Source organism: Dipodomys spectabilis, unplaced genomic scaffold (genome assembly GCF_019054845.1).
Source record: "Dipodomys spectabilis isolate Male_0828 unplaced genomic scaffold, ASM1905484v1 ptg000147l, whole genome shotgun sequence".
NCBI lineage: Eukaryota > Metazoa > Chordata > Mammalia > Rodentia > Heteromyidae > Dipodomys > Dipodomys spectabilis.
The window spans coordinates 8,646,802-8,665,208 of record NW_024870824.1 but is presented as its reverse complement, the minus strand read 5'-3'; the positions used below and the strand labels follow the sequence as shown (position 1 = coordinate 8,665,208).

Sequence of the window (18,407 nt, the reverse complement as noted above, 5' to 3'; positions counted from 1 at the left end):
CAACAGAGACAGACAGACAGACAGACAGAGACAAAGTCAGAGAAGAAAAAATGATGAGTGGTAAGACATGGTGAGGAAAGGACACTGATCACAGAACTGTAGAGCTAGAAGACAAGTGGTTATGTGAATGAGTCTGGCAGAAGGGTTCAATCCTCACCATTCCCATTCCCTTGCTATGTAATCTTGGGCATTTTAACTCTTCTGCACTCTTTCATAGTAAGAAGCTCCTGCATAAGGCAGTTCTCATATCAAATATATGAAGTATCTTGCAGCGTCTGGTCCAGGGAAGAGCTCAATAAATGTTCGCAATTAATAATCCAGTAACTGTGTCTGCCCCCTGCTGCCCCCATTCCCATCCAGCCGATGAAGTCATCCCAGGGTTCTGTGGAAGAGCAAGAAGAGCTGGAGGAGGAGCCTGTGTATGAAGAGCCAGTATATGAAGAGGTGGGGGCCTTCTCTGAGCTTACCAAGGACACCTCGACCTTCTTAACCATATCAGAGTGGACCACTGACTCAGAGACCCCACACACTAACCAGACGTCCATTGATCAAATCCCCCTCTCCAAGGCAAGCAATTGGGAGGAAAGACCACCTGACCTTCCTCCTGGACTCCCTTCAAGGAGTAGTCCCCAGACACGGGGGTCCCTGGAGGAACAGCTGCTCCAGGAGCTGAACAGCCTCATCCTGAGGAAAGAGGAGACTTCTTCAGGCCCAGGAAGCCCTACTCAGCCATCCAGCTCCAATACCCCCAGCCCCACTGAGCTTCCAACACAGACACCCAGATTTCCCACCCAACCTTCCTCTACTTCTAGTCCACCCTCCAGCCAGCCCCTCACATGACCAGCATTGAGGGGGAGGTACCTTGAGGATTCAGGCTGTCACAATGGTAGACACTGCTGGAGCTTCCTTTGCGTGGCTAGAAAGACTCCAAAATACAAAATCTAGCATGGTGCTGTGGAACGAGCACTAGTCTAAGGCTCCTAGAAGCTGTGTGTCTCAGGGAAGGTAATGGCTCTTCTCTGGGCCCCAAAAATCTGTGCTGTGAAGCCAGGAGGGTGATGAATATCAAACTGTGTTTCTTAGCACTGTAAGGCCCCACATTCTTTCTTCAACAAGGCAGCTCCTACTTTACATATTTGGTATGTAGGGGTTCTGTGAGAAGTTTGTGTCGAAGGGTGGTTTTACTGCATTAAGGAAAAATAAAGTTTGGAAGGAAGACGTATGGGTCATATCTAAACCTGTCTTATCCCAATTCCCATATTTTAGGCTTACAGGGAAGCCATGGAAAGGGGAAATTGTTGGTGTTGAGAACTGGGCCAAAGAAGAGCCCCCAAACAACCCAAAACAATTAGTCACTATTAATAAACCTTGGAACTAAAAACTTTCTATTCTTTTATTCATTCATTCATTAAACAAGTATGGCCAGGCTGTACCTGTGGCTCATGCCTGTAATCCTAGTTATGCAGGAGGCTGAGATTTGAGGATTATGGTTTGAAGCCAGCCTGGATAGACAAATCCCCAAGAGGTGAAAGTGTGGCTCAATAGGCAGAACTCTAGCCTTGAACAGAAAAGCTCAGGAACAGTGCCCAGACCCTGAATTCAATCCCCAGGACTGGCGCTCTCTCTCTCTCTCTCTCTCTCTCTCTCTCTCTCTCTCTCTCTTACACACACACACACACACACACACACACACACACACGCATGCACAGTTACATGAGCAAGATAATGAGTACATTTCTCACCCAGCATTGTTGGCTCCTCTTTTGTTTTTTCCCTACCATCCCTTCCCTCCCACCTCCTCAACTACACCCCACGCCCTCTGCATGAGTTTGAAAGGCAGAGGTAGACACGGAAGTTGTACTCTGGGAAGGGACTTGGCCTATTGGGATATAGTAAAGAGGATGGATCCTTGGGACAGTGAGTGGGCAGTAGATCACTGAAGTAGATCAGTGGAGGCCCAATCAGCATGGCCTCATAGGCCATGGATTCTATCTACACTTCAGGTATTTGGGATTTATTTGGTGGTATTTGTGTTTGTTTGTTTTGTTGGTTGTGGGGCTTGAACTCTGGGCGTGGGCACTGTCCCTGCACTCTTCAGCTGAAGGCAAGCACTCTACCTCTTGAGCCACAGCGTCATTTCCCATTTTCTAGTGGTTTATTGGAGATCAGCGTCTCACGGGCTTTTCTGCCCAGGCTGGCTTTGACCCTTGATCCTCAGATCTCAGCCTCCTGAGTAGCTAGGATTGCAGGCATGAGTCACCGGCGCCCGGCACTGCATTTGTGTTTTAAACAAGACAAAGGTAAGATCTTATTCTCTCCCCTCCTCTTTTCTCTGAAGAGGAGAAGGAGGAGGAAGAGGAGGAAGAAGAAGAAGAAGAAGCAGCAGCAGCAGCAGCAGCTGTGTGCCCTGTGGCTCATGCCTGGGCACAAAAGTCTGTGAGACTGTTATCTCCAATAAACCACTCAGAAAACATGAAGTGGAGCTGTGGCTCAAGTGGTAGAGTGCTCGCCTTAAGCTGAAGAGCTGAGGGACAGCGCCCAGGCCCAGAGTTCAAGCCCCAAGACCGAAAAAAAAAAGGTCATTCCCTGACTTCTGGGCAAATTGTGAGTTGTGGAAAGAAGGCTAGAAGCAAGAAGAACAGATTATTAGACCAGAAAAGTGATAATGGATGCTTAGACTAGGATGGTAGTCTTGGAATTTGAGGGAAATGAATTGTGGACTTGTGAATTGTGGGGACTTGGTGTCAGGATTAGGGACAGAATGAGCTGGGTTAATATGGGTGTGTCTGTGACACAAATCTGCTGATGGATTGGAACAGGACATAGGGTACATTGATGCCAGGGGTATGGCTTTCCTAAATGCAGGGAGGGTGATACTATTTAGTCTTTTACCTGGGGAAGGTAAAATTGTGTGTGTGTGTGTGTGTGTGTGTGTGTGTGATAACTTAAATACTACTAGAGACATGAACTCAGAGTTTTGAAATATGATGGGAGTGTGGATCTAGGGGATCTGGGTGTGGGCCAAAGGAAGCCCCCTTGGTGAGGAGGATGAAGAAAGGGGGTGAGGCTCCTCAGAAACCCATGCCAGGGTTGGTGGACCTTGAGGTGCAAAGGCTGAAGGGAAGACCTTAAAAGTAACAAGGGCTTTTCAAGACCATAAGACTCCAGGCAGACCTTTCAACACACGCCTGTTCTTTGGTATCGGTTAGTGTCTAATAAGGCCCAAGATGTACCTGTCTTCCTCTGCATCTGGTTCTTTGTTGGCTTCAGGCATCTTTCTCACCTGGCTTGCACTGGCTTTTCCAGCTCAACGGGAATTAGGAAAAGGTCTAGGACCAACCTTGTATCTCTTCGTCAGAGGCATCGTCTCTCAGGTGTCCAGTGACTCAGTTTCCCTGTCACCTTCTGAGCTCCTCATCATTTCACACCCTGAGAGCGCAAGGACTGGTAATATGCATATGTAAATGACGAGCCGAAATAATTACAGGCTGAATCAGTGGCTACACTAGAAATAGAACCCAGGCGTCTCGACTCAGAAGCCCTGGGTTCTTCCTATCGCCCAGACGACGCTGCGTCCACCCAGTGGCTCGGACCTTCCTGGACATTCTCAACAATAACAGAGGTTCAGCTCTCAAGTGTGCTCCCGGCGTTTCCGCCCAGTGCACGCAGCCAGACACGGCGTGGGCGGGGGAGAGGGCGTGGCCTTCTCGTGTCTGGGCGGAGCTTCTTCGTGGGCGGGGCCTCCTGGAGTTCCGGAGTCGAGTCGCTGGCCTCCTGGGCCGAAGCAGACATGCAGCCGCCGCCCCGAAAAGTGAGATGGGCCGGGAAATAGGGTCTCCTGGTGGGCTGGCGGTACGGAGGGATCGCAGAGGGTACTCGACCCGGGGTGGGAGACAGCGGGTAGGAAGGGGTCAGAGGCTAGTCCAGATGTAACCGAGGAAACAACACAGCCGCTCCCGACCCCGCCCCCTCACCGCTCCCGTGCAGTGATTTCAGGTTTCCAAGCCGGGGCGGAGGGGAGGGGGGGTGTCTTTATTCTCCCCTTAATCTTACAGGTGAAGCCGGCCCAAGAGGTGAAGCTCCGCTTCCTGGAGCAACTGAGCATCCTTCAGATCCGGCAGCAGAGGGAGGCGGATCTGCTGGAGGACATCAGGTAGCCTCTGACCCCTCCCCTTCACAGATCTCCTCATTCGCCCCAGCAGAAAGTCCCCTTTCTTCCCCCACCCTCACCACACAAATGCCGGTTGGGGGCGGGGAGACTGGGGTCAATAGCTCATCCACAGCCTTCATCCAAAGCCAGCCGCTCCAGATACTGGAGGTACACATAGATAAACAGAGGGATCCTCCCTTAACCTCCTTGACCCCTCCCCACGCCATTCTTCCCACCCCCACAATCAATCTTAGGGAAAAAATCCCCTCCCTCTTCCAGACCTGTTGGAAGGCTGGCGGATACCACACCCAGCCCCCTTTCCCCCCATCAGTCCTCATTTCCAAGCCCACAGATGACCCTTCAGGGGTGGGGAGGATTCTGCTGGGGCTCTGAGCTATAAGGTGAGTCTGTCCTGTGTTGCAGCTGCCCGAGGTGATCTCAAGGACTCGGTTTCTTAAGTCCCATTCCCTCTGGGTGTAGTCATAGTCCAGGCTGGCTCCTTCCTTCCTCCAGCTCAGGTTGAGAAAGGATTTAGGGTAGGAGAACTGGACCACATGGAAACCCCTCTTCTTTCCCCAATCGCCACAGATCCTACAGCAAGCAGAGGGCGGCCATTGAACGGGAGTATGGGCAGGTATGGGACACTTCTTTTTATCTTCCCTCCAGCTCTAGCCTCCTTTAACTACCAGCAGTGTCCCTCTCTTATTATGATCAAGAGTAAATGCCTGGAGTCAGGCAGACAAATCCCTGCTGTGCTAACTTATTAGATATGTGATCTTGGACAGATCAGTTAACATTTTTTACCCTCAGTTTTCTTGTCTGTAAAATGGGAATAATAATAATACCTAAATTTCATGTAGGATTATTGTAAAGAGTAAATAAACTAGTGAGCTCAGGAAGGTATCTAGCAAAGCAACTAGTATATATTATGCATCCCAAGAATGGCATTATTATACCTCAGGCCCAAATTCTCCCAGATAAAGTGAGTCTTGCAAAAGGAACTGGATTTGTGATGGTTTTCTCACCAGGCACTCCAGAAACTGGCTGGGCCATTCCTGAAGAGGGAAGGGCAGCGAAGTGGGGAGATGGACAGCAGGTGAGTCTTACTGGGAAGCTGGAGGTGATAGGGAGCTTAACTCCAGAGACCTGTAGGGGATGAAGGACCCTCGTGAGGGGACAGGGCACGTGAGTGTAGGTAGAGCTGACACAGCAGCAGCAGGAGAGGAGCTGACCTAGCAAGGACATTGTGGGTAGGGGTGGAGGGCATGAGTGATCTTGTGGCTGAGCTAATGGGCTGATCGATTGATGGGCTCCCAGACGAAGGAGGAAGGGAAATCACTCTGTCTCCCATGGTGTTGGGGAGGGGGTGTCTTGGGAAGCTATGCAGTGTTCCTCTCTTCAACACAGACTTTCTCTGGGGAGGGACAGGACAGTGTTTGGTGCCTGGCGCTGCCTGCTGGATGCCACCATGGCTGCAGGCCAAACCCGACTCCAGGCGTCTGACCGATACCGTGACCTAGCAGGGGGCACAGGGCGGAGTGCCAAGGAGCAGGTGCTTAGGAAGGTATGGCTTAGTGGATGAGATGAAGGAACCTCATTTGGGAGTGGAGGTGGTCTGGGTCAAGACCTTGTGTGCCCATGCTGTAGGGGACAGAGAGCCTCCAGAGAGCACAGGCAGAGGTGCTGCAGTCTGTCCGGGAGCTGAGTCGAAGTCACAAGCTATATGGACAGCGAGAACGTGTATGGGCCTTGGCACAGGAGAAGGCAGCTGATGTCCAGGCCAGGTGGGTTCATGAGCATTTTGGAGACTTGAAGTGGGGCATGAGGTGGTGTGGAGAGGCAGTAAATCATTAAAGTTGGGTCTGACTAGGACTCCTTTCCCTCACTTGCACAGGCTGAACCGAAGTGACCATGGCATCTTCCACACTCGGACCAGTCTCCAGAAACTGAGCACCAAGGTTAGGGGAATGAAGGCATGAGTTGAGGAATGGGAGTTAGAGTACCCTAGTGGTTTGTATCCAAGGGCATAAGTTTAAGACACTGTGTTGAATCTAAGCTCCTCAACTTCCTAGATGAGTGACTATGGTTAACCTACTTGATTTCTCTGAGCTATATTTTTTCACTTATACAATGGAAACAATGCCTTTTTCTTTTTTGTTCTTTTATATGTATTTATGGAGGACCTCTGTGTGCTATGCAGTTGTATATCAGAGAGCAGGACCAATAGAGTTCTGCCCTCATGGCCTGGTGGAGGGAGATAGAGTATGATTAGATGAGGATGGAAGTAAAACTAGGTAATACAAGCGTGTGATTTAGAGAGAGGGTCTTTCTGAATGGATCACATGGGTGTCAAGAAGGACCTATCCTTGGCAGAAGAACATTCCAGGGAGAAGAAATGGTGAATGCAAATGCTGAGGTAGGAGTAACTTTGGCTCAAGGAAATAAGAGAATAACAGTGTGCCCAGAGCATTGTGAGCAAGAGACAAGCTCTTGAAAGTTCAGAAGTAAGAAAAGATGCAGGAGACACCTCATGTTGGACCTGGTAGACCAATGTAAGGAACAGTTTGGATTTTATTTTACATGTGTGCAGAAGCCACTGGAGCATGTGTGTGTGTGTGTGTGTGTGTGTGTGTGTGTGGTGTGCGTGCGTGCATGCGCGTGCATGTGCGCACATGTGTGCTGGTACTTGGGCTTGAACTCAGAGCCTGGAAACTGTCTCTTAGATTTTTCCACTCAAGGATGGTACTCTACCACTTGAGACACAGCTCCACTTCTGGGTTTTTGGTGGTTAATTGGAGATAAGTGTCTCACTTTCTTCCCTGAGTGGCTTCAAACCATGAGCTCCAATCTCAGCTTACTGAGTTGCTAGAATTACAGGTGTGAGTCACCAATGCCAGGCTGCCACTAGAGGATTTAGGTTTGTTGCCACACATGTAGTAAGCTCTCAGTGTGAGAATCTATTGCGTACCTGGGTTTTTGGTTAGCCTTGGAAGGACCCTGTTGACTCTTATTTTCTTCTTCTAGCTCTCTGTCCAGTCAGCCCAGTATTCCCAGCAGCTGCGAGCAGCCCGTAATGAGTATCTGCTAAACTTGGTGGCCACCAATGCCCACCTTGACCACTACTACCAAGAGGAACTGCCAGCTTTGCTCAAGGCCAGTCCTAACTCGGATTATCCTTGCTCCTCAGCAAAAGGAGAGGGTCCCTGTTTGCCATGTTCCCTGAGGTGGTTGATGGTGCTAAGGACTTTACTTGCTTAGTTAGGGTTTATACGAGATATATATTGAGTTCAGGTTCTGCTTTTAGCTGGCTTTATCATGCAGGACACTTAACTCCCTCAAACTCTACATTCTTCATCAGCATTAAGCCCAGGTCTGCTAATATTATAATATTCATGAGGTTTAAAGAGAATGGATGTGAAAGTTTCTTTTCTTCTTCTTTTTTTAATCGACTCAGTCATAGGGCTTGAACTTAAGAGCCTGATGGTCTCTGTCCCTTAGCTCTTTTTGCTCACTTTGAGCCATAGTATCACTTCCAGTTTTCTGGTGATTAACTGGAGATAAGAGTCCCATAGACTGTCCTGTCTGGATGGCTTTGAGCGCTGTTCCTCAGATCTCAGCCTCCTGAGTAGCTAGGATTACAGGCATGAGCCACTGATGCCCAGCTCAAAGTGTTTCTTAAACTGTTGAGTGCTGTATACACATGAGGGCCTAAGATTAGAAGAAGCAATGTATGTTTCTTTCCCTCCTTCCTGTCCCTCATGCCCATCTCCTGTTCAAACCTGGACAGCATTCCAGTGGGGACCTGGGGAAGGTGATATGAGTATGTTGGGGTTCTCTCTAGGCCTTGGTAAGTGAGCTGTCAGAACACTTGAGAGATCCTCTGACCTTACTGAGCCGCACTGAACTGGAAGCTGCAGAGATGGTCCTGGAACATGCCCGCCATGGGGGACAGACAACATCTCAGGTGAGGCTGGGGTCCGTGAGAGCTCCTTAGAGATCCTTTGAACCCTGTTCTTCCAATACAGACCTTGTTATTGCATGTCTATCCCATCCCATCTCACTTGTCCTCTTTCTACCAAGAGGTGCTGGAGACAGTGCTGGAGAGGGTGCCAGTGAGTGAGTGACTGTGCCTTTTCCCACCATTAGGTAAACTGGGAGCAGGATGTGAAGTTGTTTCTTCAGGAGCCTGGCGTCTTTTCTCCCACTCCACCTCAGCAGTTTCAGCCAGCAGGGGCTGATCAGGTAAAAGTTCCCTCCCCTCAGCAGTTTCAGCCAGTAGGGGCTGATCAGGTAAAAGTTCCCTCCCCTCAGCAGTTTCAGCCAGCAGGGGCTGATCAGGTAAAAGTTCCCTGCTTGTTATTGTAATACACTTGTAATACACTTGTCCTAAGTTAATAAACTCAGTGACTGTTAAACTTTGGAGAAGAGGCTTCAGAATTCCAGTTTCCCTCCCTCCCATGAGGACATACAAACATACCTCAGATTAAAGTTCAGTCACTTCACTGCACTATCCTCTTTGTCTGGTTCTCCAATCCTGATTCTGTTCTTGAGACTGTGTTCACACCAATTTATAATTGTGTCCACAGACATGACCATATACCCCTTTTCTCTTTGCTCCTGTCCTTGAGAGGCAAAATGAGAGAACTGATGAGAAAGATGGCCTCACATTCTCCTCACAGCATGCCCCTGTCCATTCAGGTGTGTTCACTGGAGCAAGGAACAGGAGACGTGGCTGAGGATAGTGGCCTGGAGAAAGAGATCCAGCGTTGGGCAGGTCGGGCTGCCCGAGACTACAAGATCCAACACCATGGGCATCGGGTGAGGTGGGGGTGCAGGTGTTGTGGGTGGGCAAGAAATGCTGAGTGATGGGGATCTCAGTATCACTGGGGTGTCATAAGGTTATAGACAGGCTGGGAGGAAAGATATTTTAACACATGGTATGACACAATAATTAAGAGTACAGCCTTCAGTGGTAGACCAACCTAGGTTCAGATGAAATCTGTTGCTTGCCAGCTCTGTGACCCTGGGTAAAGGAGTGACTTCACCTCTCTGGACTTCAGTTTCCTCATCACTAAACTGAGCCAATAATAACACCTACATCATAGGGAAGATAAATGATAAACTGCAAATGATGCAACTAGCCAAGTACAGGTCCAGAGTAAGTTGTGGCCCACAGTATTTCCACCCACTTCTGCCTTTCTCACCAGGTGCTGCAGCGACTGGAGCAGAGGAGGCAACAAGCTCCAGAGCGAGAAGCCCCAGGCATAGAACAGAGGCTACAGGAAGTGAAGGAGAGCATTCGGAGGGCACAGGTGAGGCATAGCCCTAGGCTTAGCACCACTGAGATCCCACCTCCTCAGTCAACTCTGAGAGGGGAAGCAGAGGGACACAGCTGGCCAGGTTCCATTAACTCCCTTTTTTCCTCATGTCAGGTGAGCCAGGTGAAGGGAGCTGCCCGGCTGGCCCTGCTGCAGGGGGCTGGCCTGGATGTTCAGCACTGGTTGAAGCCAGCCATGACTCAGGCCCAGGATGAGGTGGAGCAGGAGCGAAGGCTTAGTGAGGCCAGGCTGTCCCAGAGGGACCTCTCCCCCACGGTGAGCTTCTTCCCACCTCTCACTGTACATACTTAGGAGGGTAAAAGTTCCCAGTTGAAGGCAGACCGTCTGAAATGGGAATCACAGCAGTACCTGACTCAGAGGGTTGTTGTAAGGCTTAAATGAAACCATTCATATAAAATTCTCCATAGGTTTCTGGCATAGAGAATCCTCAATAATTATTTACCCCTGCAGAACTGGGGATTGAAACCAGGGCCTTATATTTACTAGGTGAACACTCTAGTACTTGAGCTACACCTCTAACTCCTCAATAAGCTTCTACTACAAATATAATATGTTGGTGAAGAACCAAGGTTCTGGGAGCACCCTGTGAGTGACTTCAGTATCAGGCATTCATTGGCTGATGATCTTGGAAACTGAGTTAACCAAGCCTTAACTTCTTCAAAAGTAAAATGAGGTTAATAATACTGGTCAATAATACTGGGTTCATATAATCTCTCCTGTAGAAGATCTTTTATGACAAACAATATGTATATAAATATTTATATATAATTATATATGTATATACATATATGTGCATATATAGTAAATGTGTGTGTGTGTGTGTGTAAAGATACTACAGTGCTTTCAGGTTCTGGTGGCTCATGTCTATAATCCTAGTTACTCAGGAGGCTGAGATCTAAAGATCACAGTTTGAAGCTAGCCAAGTTAGACAAATTCAAGAGACATTTATTTCCTATTACCTAGCAAAAAAATAGTGTGGCTTGAGTGGTAGAGTGCAGCAATCGAGCAGAAAAACCTAATCAAGAATGGGAGGCCTTGAGTTCAAACTCCAGTATCAGCCCCAAAATAAGATACTTTACATTGGACTGTATACATATTAAGTACTCGATTTTAAATAGTATTTTTCAATTTCACCCTGCTCTGTGGTGCTTCTGATTATGAGAATTGATGATTGGTTGGGAGATTCAGCCTTAAAGGACAGTTCCCATTGTGTGGGGGAGTGGGAGGTACAAGAAGTACTTGAGAGTGGGCTCCATGGTGATGTGCTCTTTACTCCCCAACAGGCTGAGGATGTTGAGCTTTCTGATTTTGATGAATGTGAGGAGACTGGGGAGCTTTTTGAGGAGCCTGCCCCTCCAGCCCTGGCTACCAGGCCCCTCCCCTGCCCAGCACATGTGGTATTTGGCTATCAGGTATAAAGAAGGGACAGGACTTCGGATGGGCAGTGGGAGTGGGAGTCCAGCAAACTCCTGAATCTTTCCCTGTGGACTCAGGCAGGGCATGAGGATGAACTGACCATCATGGAGGGTGAGTGGCTGGAGGTCATAGAGGAAGGAGATGCTGAAGAATGGGTCAAGGTGGGTATACAATTCTGGATTACAATCTTGAGTTGGGGGTCAGTGGGAGGACTTCTCTGTGGCCCATAAGGCCCACTCCTGGCTTTCCTCCACTCTCAGAAGGCTGAGTGGAGGAGCCAGGGCCATAAGCTGTTTCAAGATAAGTCTGATATGTTTATATTGCTGGATGAACAGGCTCGGAACCAGCATGGTAAGGTAGGCTTTGTTCCTGAGCGGTATCTCAACTTCCCGGATCTGTCCCTTTCTGAGAGCAGCCATGACAGTAACAATCCATTGGGAGCAGAACCCACTGGTAAGAAAGGTTAATTTTGGGTATGGGTACCCTGAGTATGGAGACAAATTATTTGGTGGTGTGGGTCTGATGGTATCACTGCCCATCCCCTTCTCTCACCACCTCTTCTGGGCATCTACAGCATTCTTGGCCCATGCCCTGTACAGTTACACTGGACAGAGTGAAGAGGAGCTGAGCTTCCCTGAGGGAGCACTCATCCGCCTGCTACCTAGGGCCCAAGATGGAGTGGATGATGGTTTCTGGAGGGGAGAATTTGGGGGCCATGTTGGAGTTTTCCCCTCCTTGCTGGTAGAGGAGTTGCTTGGTCCCCCAGGACCACCTGAACTCTCAGACTCTGAACAGGTGAGGCCTCATTTTTCCTGGGTCCCCAGGTACTTCTAGGGTACGGCCTTGTATTTAACTTAATGCTCCCTCTTCTCCCCAGGATTTCCTCCTATGGTGGCTTACGTCTCTCTATCCTCTGGGCAGAGGAAAGAGAAACCAAGGCAAGCTTCCTAGGAATTCAGAGGATTTTAGTGCTGGATAGATCTCAGTTCAAATTTCTACCACAAGGCCTTGAGCAGTGATCTTAGGCAACATCTCTGAGCTTATGTTATGTGTAAGGTGGATTTATATTCATTGTTAGCTGTTTCAGCAGTTTCACTGTCATGAATAGAAGTATACCTCTTATCCCGATAGCACACAGAAAATACTTAAAAATCTTCATGTTTTTTTCCATGCTATAGAGGAAGGGCTTAACAATGGGAGTCAGGAGACCTACATTGTAGCCACACTATGCCACTAACTGACCCTGTGATCTTGGATGGATGGCTTAACATAATCTTACCTCTAACATAAAGTCATAAAAATGCCTATTTGATATGATAGTGATGAGGGTTGAATTAGTGTATACGCAGTGCTAGCAAAATGCCTGCAACATTAGTATATCATCTTCAAAATGTATTGGCTGTTGAAATATGTATAAGTTACAATCCTGGCCTGAATATAAACATTTGGCCACTTCCTACAGTGAGTGTGATAGAAGAATTGTAGATAGGAGAAAAGCTGGTAAAACTTTCCCATACCAGGAATAACTCTGTGCCCATCCTGCCTCCAGATGATGCCATCTCCTTCTCCTCCCAGTTTCTCTCCTCCTGCACCCACCTCTGCCTTGGGTGGACTCTCTGCACCTGCCCTTCCTGGGGGTGAGTAGAAGGACTTGGGGGTTCTGTAATGAGAAGAGATGTGAAGAGGAAGTATGGACCCTAAGGCCATACTCTGCTTCTCTGTTGGCCCTCACTATACCTTGCACTAGGTCCACTGCAGGTTAGTGGGAAGAAGAGCTTGAGATGTGGAGTTAGGCTGACCTAGTTGAACTGTTCTACCTGTCCATGCTTTGTTATTTTGTTCTTTTGAGAGTTAAAAAAAAGGAAAAAGATGTTTCTAGCCAGGCACAGGTGGCTCATGCCTATAATCCTAGGCTGTTCAGGAAGCTGAGATCTGAAGATTGTGGTTTGAAACCAGCCTGGGCAGGAAAGTCTTATCTCTACTAAACAATTCAAGAAAGTTGGAAGTAGAGTGATCGCCTTGGAGTGGGAGGGGAGGGGAGCTCAGGGACAGTGCCCAGGCCTTCATTCAGTTCAAGCCCCAGGACAAGTACCAGAAAAAAACAAAAACAAAACCCTCAACGTTGTGCTTGGCATATTGTAAATATGCAGATAGTAGCTCCGTCTTATTATTTCAAAATGTATCTATCATCTTCCATTCCATTTTCCAGGAAAAGTACCACTTACTCTTAGTATCTCTGAACCTTGAAAATGCTTAGCTTAATTTCACTTTTATCTTTATTTTTTTTTCTTTACTTCTTTTTTTTTGTGGTGCTGGAGATCAAACCCAGAGCCTTGCATATTCTAAGCAAGAACTTCTTTTACTAAGCCATGTCCCCAGTCCCTTTTTCCCTTTTCCTTCTGGAATGTCTACCTTTTCTAAAACCTTCTAGACTTTACCTTCTCCACAGAGGCACCCTCCCTGATCCTCTGAAGTTAACCATCTCTAACCACACCTATCTCACTTTGAATAACTTAGTACTAAGATAGTCACCGTGTGTGTTGATGTTTAATAACTGGGTTCCTGAGAGCTATTGGGGAGAGCTGTATCTCCCACCTTTTCTTTCTTTTGGTATTTCAGGCATAACTGATTACATAGCAGTTGCTCAATAAGTGTTGAGGCTCGATGGATGGATTTTGTGACTGAGGTTCATTACTATTCATTAATTCAACAAATATTTACAGTGTTACTGTCCTAAGTACTGGAGATGCAGGATTACACAAAACAATGCCTGAAGACTAACTCTTGGTTCTTGTTCCCAGACACATCCTTAGACTGTTCTAAAGCCTTGGACTGTCCTGGCCCCCTGGACATGATGGTGCCTCGACTCAGGCCGGTAAGAGTCCCTGCCTTAGAGGGAACTGCAAAGGGGGTCATTCCAATGGTTCTGTTTTGTCTGCTAGGACAAGTATATCCGCTAGGGAGGGCTCTGAAGCACTAACTTTGTGTTCCCTACAGATGCGTCCACCACCTCCCCCACCAGCTAAAGCTCCGGATCCTGGCCACCCAGATCACTTCACCTGAAGGCCAGGGGAACCACTGCCCCAAATAATGCTGCTGCCCTATCTCCATGCTGTCAGAGACTACTCCCTCAATGATGTGGAGCAACACAGCCAAAAGCTAGAATCTCTTGTGCCCACTCTTAACTCCCCTCTCCTTTCTGGGGCTAGGATTGACTCCTCTTTTCCATTGTTCTCCTGAAATTCCTAGGACTGGAATTATCCCCTTTGTCTTCTGCCATCACCCCATCTCTAGAGTGGTAAAATACCCCCCCCATCTCTGGGGCTGGAACCCACTCCCCAAAGTCTTGCGTGGTTCTAGCCCATCTCTATCTCTACCTTGGTTTATGGCCCATCCTGGTCTGGATGCCAAGGTCACTAGGCTTAGTGCCAGGAGAGGAACAGGCCTTGGAAGTCAGAAGGAGCTGGAGCCAGTATGTGAAGCAGCTGTAATGGTTTGAGCGGATTTATTGACAGTGAATAAAGGGCAAGAAGTCCAAGCCAAGTCTTGAGACTCTAGTGCCAACAGGGCAGGGAGCCTAAGGTGCTATTGCTTTAGGGGCCCACCAAGGGCAAGGGCCTGGTCCCAGTTGCCACTCTCTAGCATGTGGAGTGAGGCATTGGGGAAGAGACAGGCCAGGCATTCTGTTGTCAGGTTGAAAAGGGGTATGAGACTGAGGGGCAAGAGTATGGGGATGGGAAGGGGGGATTTCTGAGGTCCCTCAGCCTGAGACCATGCAACTCCAGGTAGAAGTAGAGCTGGTCCCTCAACGGAGGGGCATTGCTGCCCAGTGGAGGGGAGGGTCTTCATGACCATCCACCCCCTGGTCCTGCCAGTTGGTAGTCAGTCCATCAGCACAATGAAGAATGAGGCTTGGAGGAGAGGAAGGGGAACAGTGTTGCTTCCTGTTGAAGTTTTGTCCCCACTTTCCCCAGGAGCTTCAGGACCCTTCTTAATCACTGGAACACCCACCACCAGCTAAGGAATCTGAAGCACAGGCTAACTCTGGGGAAATGGGAAGCTGATAGGCTTAGTTCGGATAGAGGGTGGAAGGGTGAGATTACCTGACGTAGGTCTCAGGCAGACTCACCTCACAAGCCCCCTGGTCCCTGTGGTGGAGACACCTAGAGATGGGGGGGGACATTGACAATGGGAACAGTAGGTGGATCGTAATTAGTGCTTGTCAGAATAGGGCAATAAGACTGAGCCCATCATAGCTCATGGTAACCCTGGCCATGTCTTCATACCTGCAGATCTGAGGTGTCCAGTTTGCTTGGCTCTCCATTTGCTCCTTGACTAGGCATCCCTGAGCTTGGGCCCCTCCCTCTGGCCCCTGGTGTTGGTTCTGCAGAGGCTCCAGGGTTCCCCTCAAGTGCAGAAGGGACTAGGTTGGTATCCCTGAGTCCTCCATTCTGCACCAGGGGACTGGCTAGATCCTGGGGCTCCTCAGGGGGCAACCTCTCAACAGCAGGCAGCTCTGTCCTGGATTGCCCTCCAGACCCTTGACCACCCCCTGGATCCTGCCCCCCACCAGAGCCCCAGCTTCTGTCCGTGGGGGAACCATCACGATGCTCATGTAGCCCATAACGCTTCTCAATGTGTGTCACTCGGAATCTGGAAGAGGAGAGAATACTGAGACTTAGGCCCTCAACTCAACAAGCAGCTGAGCCTACCCCTCCAACCAGACATCCTGGGTTTGATGGTCACTTCCCTTTGACCTCTGGGGTAGGGGAAGCTTTCTCAGATGGTGAGGCAAATTTTGCAGCCTGACCCTTGCTGCAGTTCCAGTCCGAGAGAAAAGAGCTGGGGTTCACCTTTGGGGTCAGGTGCCTTATTATTGGGATCCCCACCTCAGCCTCCCTTTTCCTGGGCACCATAGTCCCACCTTCCCACTGAGAACACAGTGGTCTCCCCAGTCCGGGGGCGGCTTTTTCCTTCCTTAGAGCGTCCCTGTCGGACAAGCGGGGGCCTCTTGCCACGGCTGCAATGGATGCAAGGGGCTGATGAGCCCAGATGCACGGTGTGATGATGGGAGGGCGCTCCATCCTGCAGGCTGGAGGTGGCATCCACGCTGGATAGTAGGGAGGAGAGCAGAAATTGTATTTCCATTTCCCTTTCTGTTCTCTTCCCTGTTCTTTTAGCATGCCCCCAGAAGCCCTTGTTTCCCAAGCCCAGTTCCTTTTAATCTAATAAATTCAACATTAAGATATGAATGACTATGTGTTCTTCCTTCCAGCCCTGTTTGCTAAAAGAGGGTAATGGTTAACTCCAAAGAGTTGTACTAGATGTGAATGCTAGCCTTGATAATACATGGGAGACATGGTTTGAAGGACTTGGAATTTCTACAAAACTTGTTTCTTCCTATGTTATAGGCAGCCTTGCTTTCCTCCCCATGCCTACCCCATCCCAAACATGCAAGGACACTAGGATAGGACTGTGCTGGAGGAGAGGGTACTCTCCAAGGCAAGCTAAGTCATGCTGGCCCTTGTTTCCAGCTCACCTGGACAGCTGTACTGTCCCTTCTCCTTCACTGTCCCCCAGCATCTCCTTCAAGGCCTCAGCATTGGCTGAGGGGAGAAGGGAAAGAGGGAGTCAGTGGAGGTGGAGGTCAGGGCAAGAGAAAGTCAGAGTGTGAGGCAGCAAGGGGCCAGCCTATACTCACCTTCATTTTGGATGATGCAGCGAACAATCCTCTCTACCGTGTCCTCATTCACATCATCGTCCTCAGCTGAAGGATGAAAGAGGTTGGCAAGAAAGCAAGAAATGAGTCAGCTTTAGGGGAACATGAGCTGATGGCCCCCATGGCCAATTGATTGCTCAGGATATCCCTTTACCCATTTGCCATCATGCTGGGAAGTTTTAGCATTTCAGGGCCCATAGAGATGGGGAAGTCAATGGGAGGCTAGGACTACCAGCAGTGAGCAGTGGACTGTTGCTGCCCATGCTGCCTTCTCTATCCTTGCTTTCAGGGTGTTATCATCTACTTGCTGACTTCAGAATGCATTGCTAGGTTTCTTACAGGCCTGATCAGGATTTGGCTTCGGTCGTAGGTCAAGGAGGCAGAAAGGTGTGGTAGGGAAAGGAGTAAGGCAGAAAGTTGACTGAGCCAGGATTCCAGGCTGTTCACTCACGGAGCTGGAGCTGGGCGTCGTCAGGCTCTGAGCCCCTGGACGTGCGACAGCGGTAGCCTTTCTTCTTTAGCACGTGGCAGATCATGAAGCCTACAAGGCCCATGAGGAAGAAGACCAGCACAAGCAGGAAGAGCATGTACAGCCCATGTTGGGGCGGCTCCAGGTCAGGCTGTGGTTCCGACATGAGGCCCTGGGGGGCGAGCGCGGGCCAGGGCGCTTCCTGGGTTTAGGGGGCTGCAGCTAAGGATGGGAGTGGGGTATAAATGCAGTTCTCAAGATCCCACAGGCAAGCCTCAGAAACTCTACCCCACCCCTACCCAACCAGGGAGCTGTCCGGGCCCAGGGTGCTGGTCGGCCAAGGCCGCCCGAGGCTGGAGGCCAGATGGCAGCTACGCAAGCCTTTGGCCCCAACCAGGTCCCACTTCTCCGGCGTCCAGACGGTTCCCCTTTCCAGCTCGTCCCCCGCTTCTGTCCCTCCCAAGGACACTGCAGCGTGGGAAGGGACGGAATTCTCAGGCGGCGGGCGCAGAAATCGCGCTCGAGTCAGCATCCATCTCAACCTCCTCCGCGTTGGCCTGAGCCAGGCCTTCGGCAGCCCCCTCCTCCCGGTACTCCTGAATCCCTCCCTGCCTTTTCGATTCCTCCCACCCTGACCACCATGCCCACCCGGTACCGATGATCTGGTTCTGGCTCCGGCTCCGGCTCGGGTTCCCGTTCCAGGGGCGTCCTAGTCCGGCTCAGGGCCCCCGACGCCCTCCCGGCGCTCATCCCTTGATTCCTCCCCCTCCCCCCTTCTTCGCAGCCTCACCGGCTCCGAGCTTGTGGCTGCGGATACCCGTGCCGCGGCAGGCGGGGGGAGGGAAGGATGGCGGAGGAGGAGGACTGATTGGGAGCCGAGGGAGCCTCCGGACCACTGCGGTCCTGGGAAATGGCCCTGATGGGGAGAAGGGAGGGGGGCTGGGGGGTGCCTCCAAAGCCGCCTTGGGTTCCTAAATGTCTTCTCCCGTTGCCGGCCTGGGACCAAAGGGCGGAGCGCAGGTGTGCGGGGAGCGTGAGCCTCGCGCGCGTGTAAGCGCAAGTAAGATGCGCGCGTGACTGCGCCGCGCCGTCTCCCCCACCCCGGGAGTGTGTGCGGCGCCGAGTCTGTGTCCGCGCGGGGGTTAGGAGGCCGGGTGCGGGTGGCGTGTCCTCCAGTGGTCTATCCTGCACGCCTGACGCAGTTCCTGCCCTCAGATACCCCGGACAAGTGGATAACTCGGAATCCTCCCAGCGGGTTGGGGAAAGCTGGCGTTCTGCACCTGAGAGGGGCAGCGTGGCCAGATCTTCCAAGCT

The 18,407-nt window shown here is 50.2% G+C and overlaps 3 protein-coding genes across 6 annotated transcripts in view; 2 read left to right on the top strand and 1 right to left on the bottom strand.

The window, feature by feature from the left end:
* Positions 1 to 1,381, top strand: part of Arap3 (ArfGAP with RhoGAP domain, ankyrin repeat and PH domain 3) — a 28,380-nt gene extending 26,999 nt beyond the window's left edge. For both annotated transcript variants that reach the window (XM_042692119.1, XM_042692120.1), the window contains one exon: positions 361 to 1,381. In XM_042692119.1, the coding sequence (XP_042548053.1) occupies positions 361 to 840 (480 nt within the window). In that variant the 3' untranslated portion in view covers positions 841 to 1,381. The remainder of the gene's footprint in view (positions 1 to 360) is intronic.
* A 2,364-nt stretch (positions 1,382 to 3,745) lies between these two features.
* Fchsd1 (FCH and double SH3 domains 1) lies at positions 3,746 to 13,990 on the top strand. Of its 3 annotated transcripts, none has more exons than XM_042692199.1 (20): positions 3,746 to 3,811; positions 4,056 to 4,153; positions 4,739 to 4,784; positions 5,179 to 5,246; positions 5,579 to 5,714; positions 5,798 to 5,934; positions 6,045 to 6,108; positions 7,175 to 7,303; positions 7,992 to 8,114; positions 8,297 to 8,392; positions 8,849 to 8,968; positions 9,358 to 9,462; positions 9,583 to 9,744; positions 10,773 to 10,901; positions 10,983 to 11,066; positions 11,241 to 11,358; positions 11,480 to 11,700; positions 12,455 to 12,542; positions 13,707 to 13,780; positions 13,903 to 13,990. In XM_042692199.1, exons 1-20 carry the CDS (start codon positions 3,791 to 3,793, stop codon positions 13,966 to 13,968), a joined length of 2,085 nt encoding a protein of 694 aa, XP_042548133.1. In that variant the 5' UTR covers positions 3,746 to 3,790; the 3' UTR covers positions 13,969 to 13,990. The 3 variants fall into 3 exon arrangements, with proteins under 3 accessions (XP_042548133.1, XP_042548132.1, XP_042548134.1); XM_042692198.1 differs by having other exon boundaries at positions 5,558 to 5,714; XM_042692200.1 differs by lacking the exons at positions 12,455 to 12,542; positions 13,707 to 13,780; positions 13,903 to 13,990 and adding an exon at positions 11,783 to 12,011 and having other exon boundaries at positions 5,558 to 5,714.
* Positions 13,991 to 14,737: 747 nt separating this feature from the next.
* Rell2 (RELT like 2) lies at positions 14,738 to 18,045 on the bottom strand. Its single transcript, XM_042692201.1, has 8 exons — positions 17,742 to 18,045; positions 17,076 to 17,315; positions 16,607 to 16,672; positions 16,445 to 16,511; positions 15,830 to 16,015; positions 15,192 to 15,558; positions 15,035 to 15,068; positions 14,738 to 14,816 (listed from the first exon to the last, which is right to left on the bottom strand). Exons 2-7 carry the CDS (start codon positions 17,257 to 17,259, stop codon positions 15,036 to 15,038), a joined length of 903 nt encoding a protein of 300 aa, XP_042548135.1. The 5' UTR covers positions 17,260 to 17,315; positions 17,742 to 18,045; the 3' UTR covers positions 14,738 to 14,816; position 15,035.
* Positions 18,046 to 18,407: the final 362 nt, after the last annotated feature.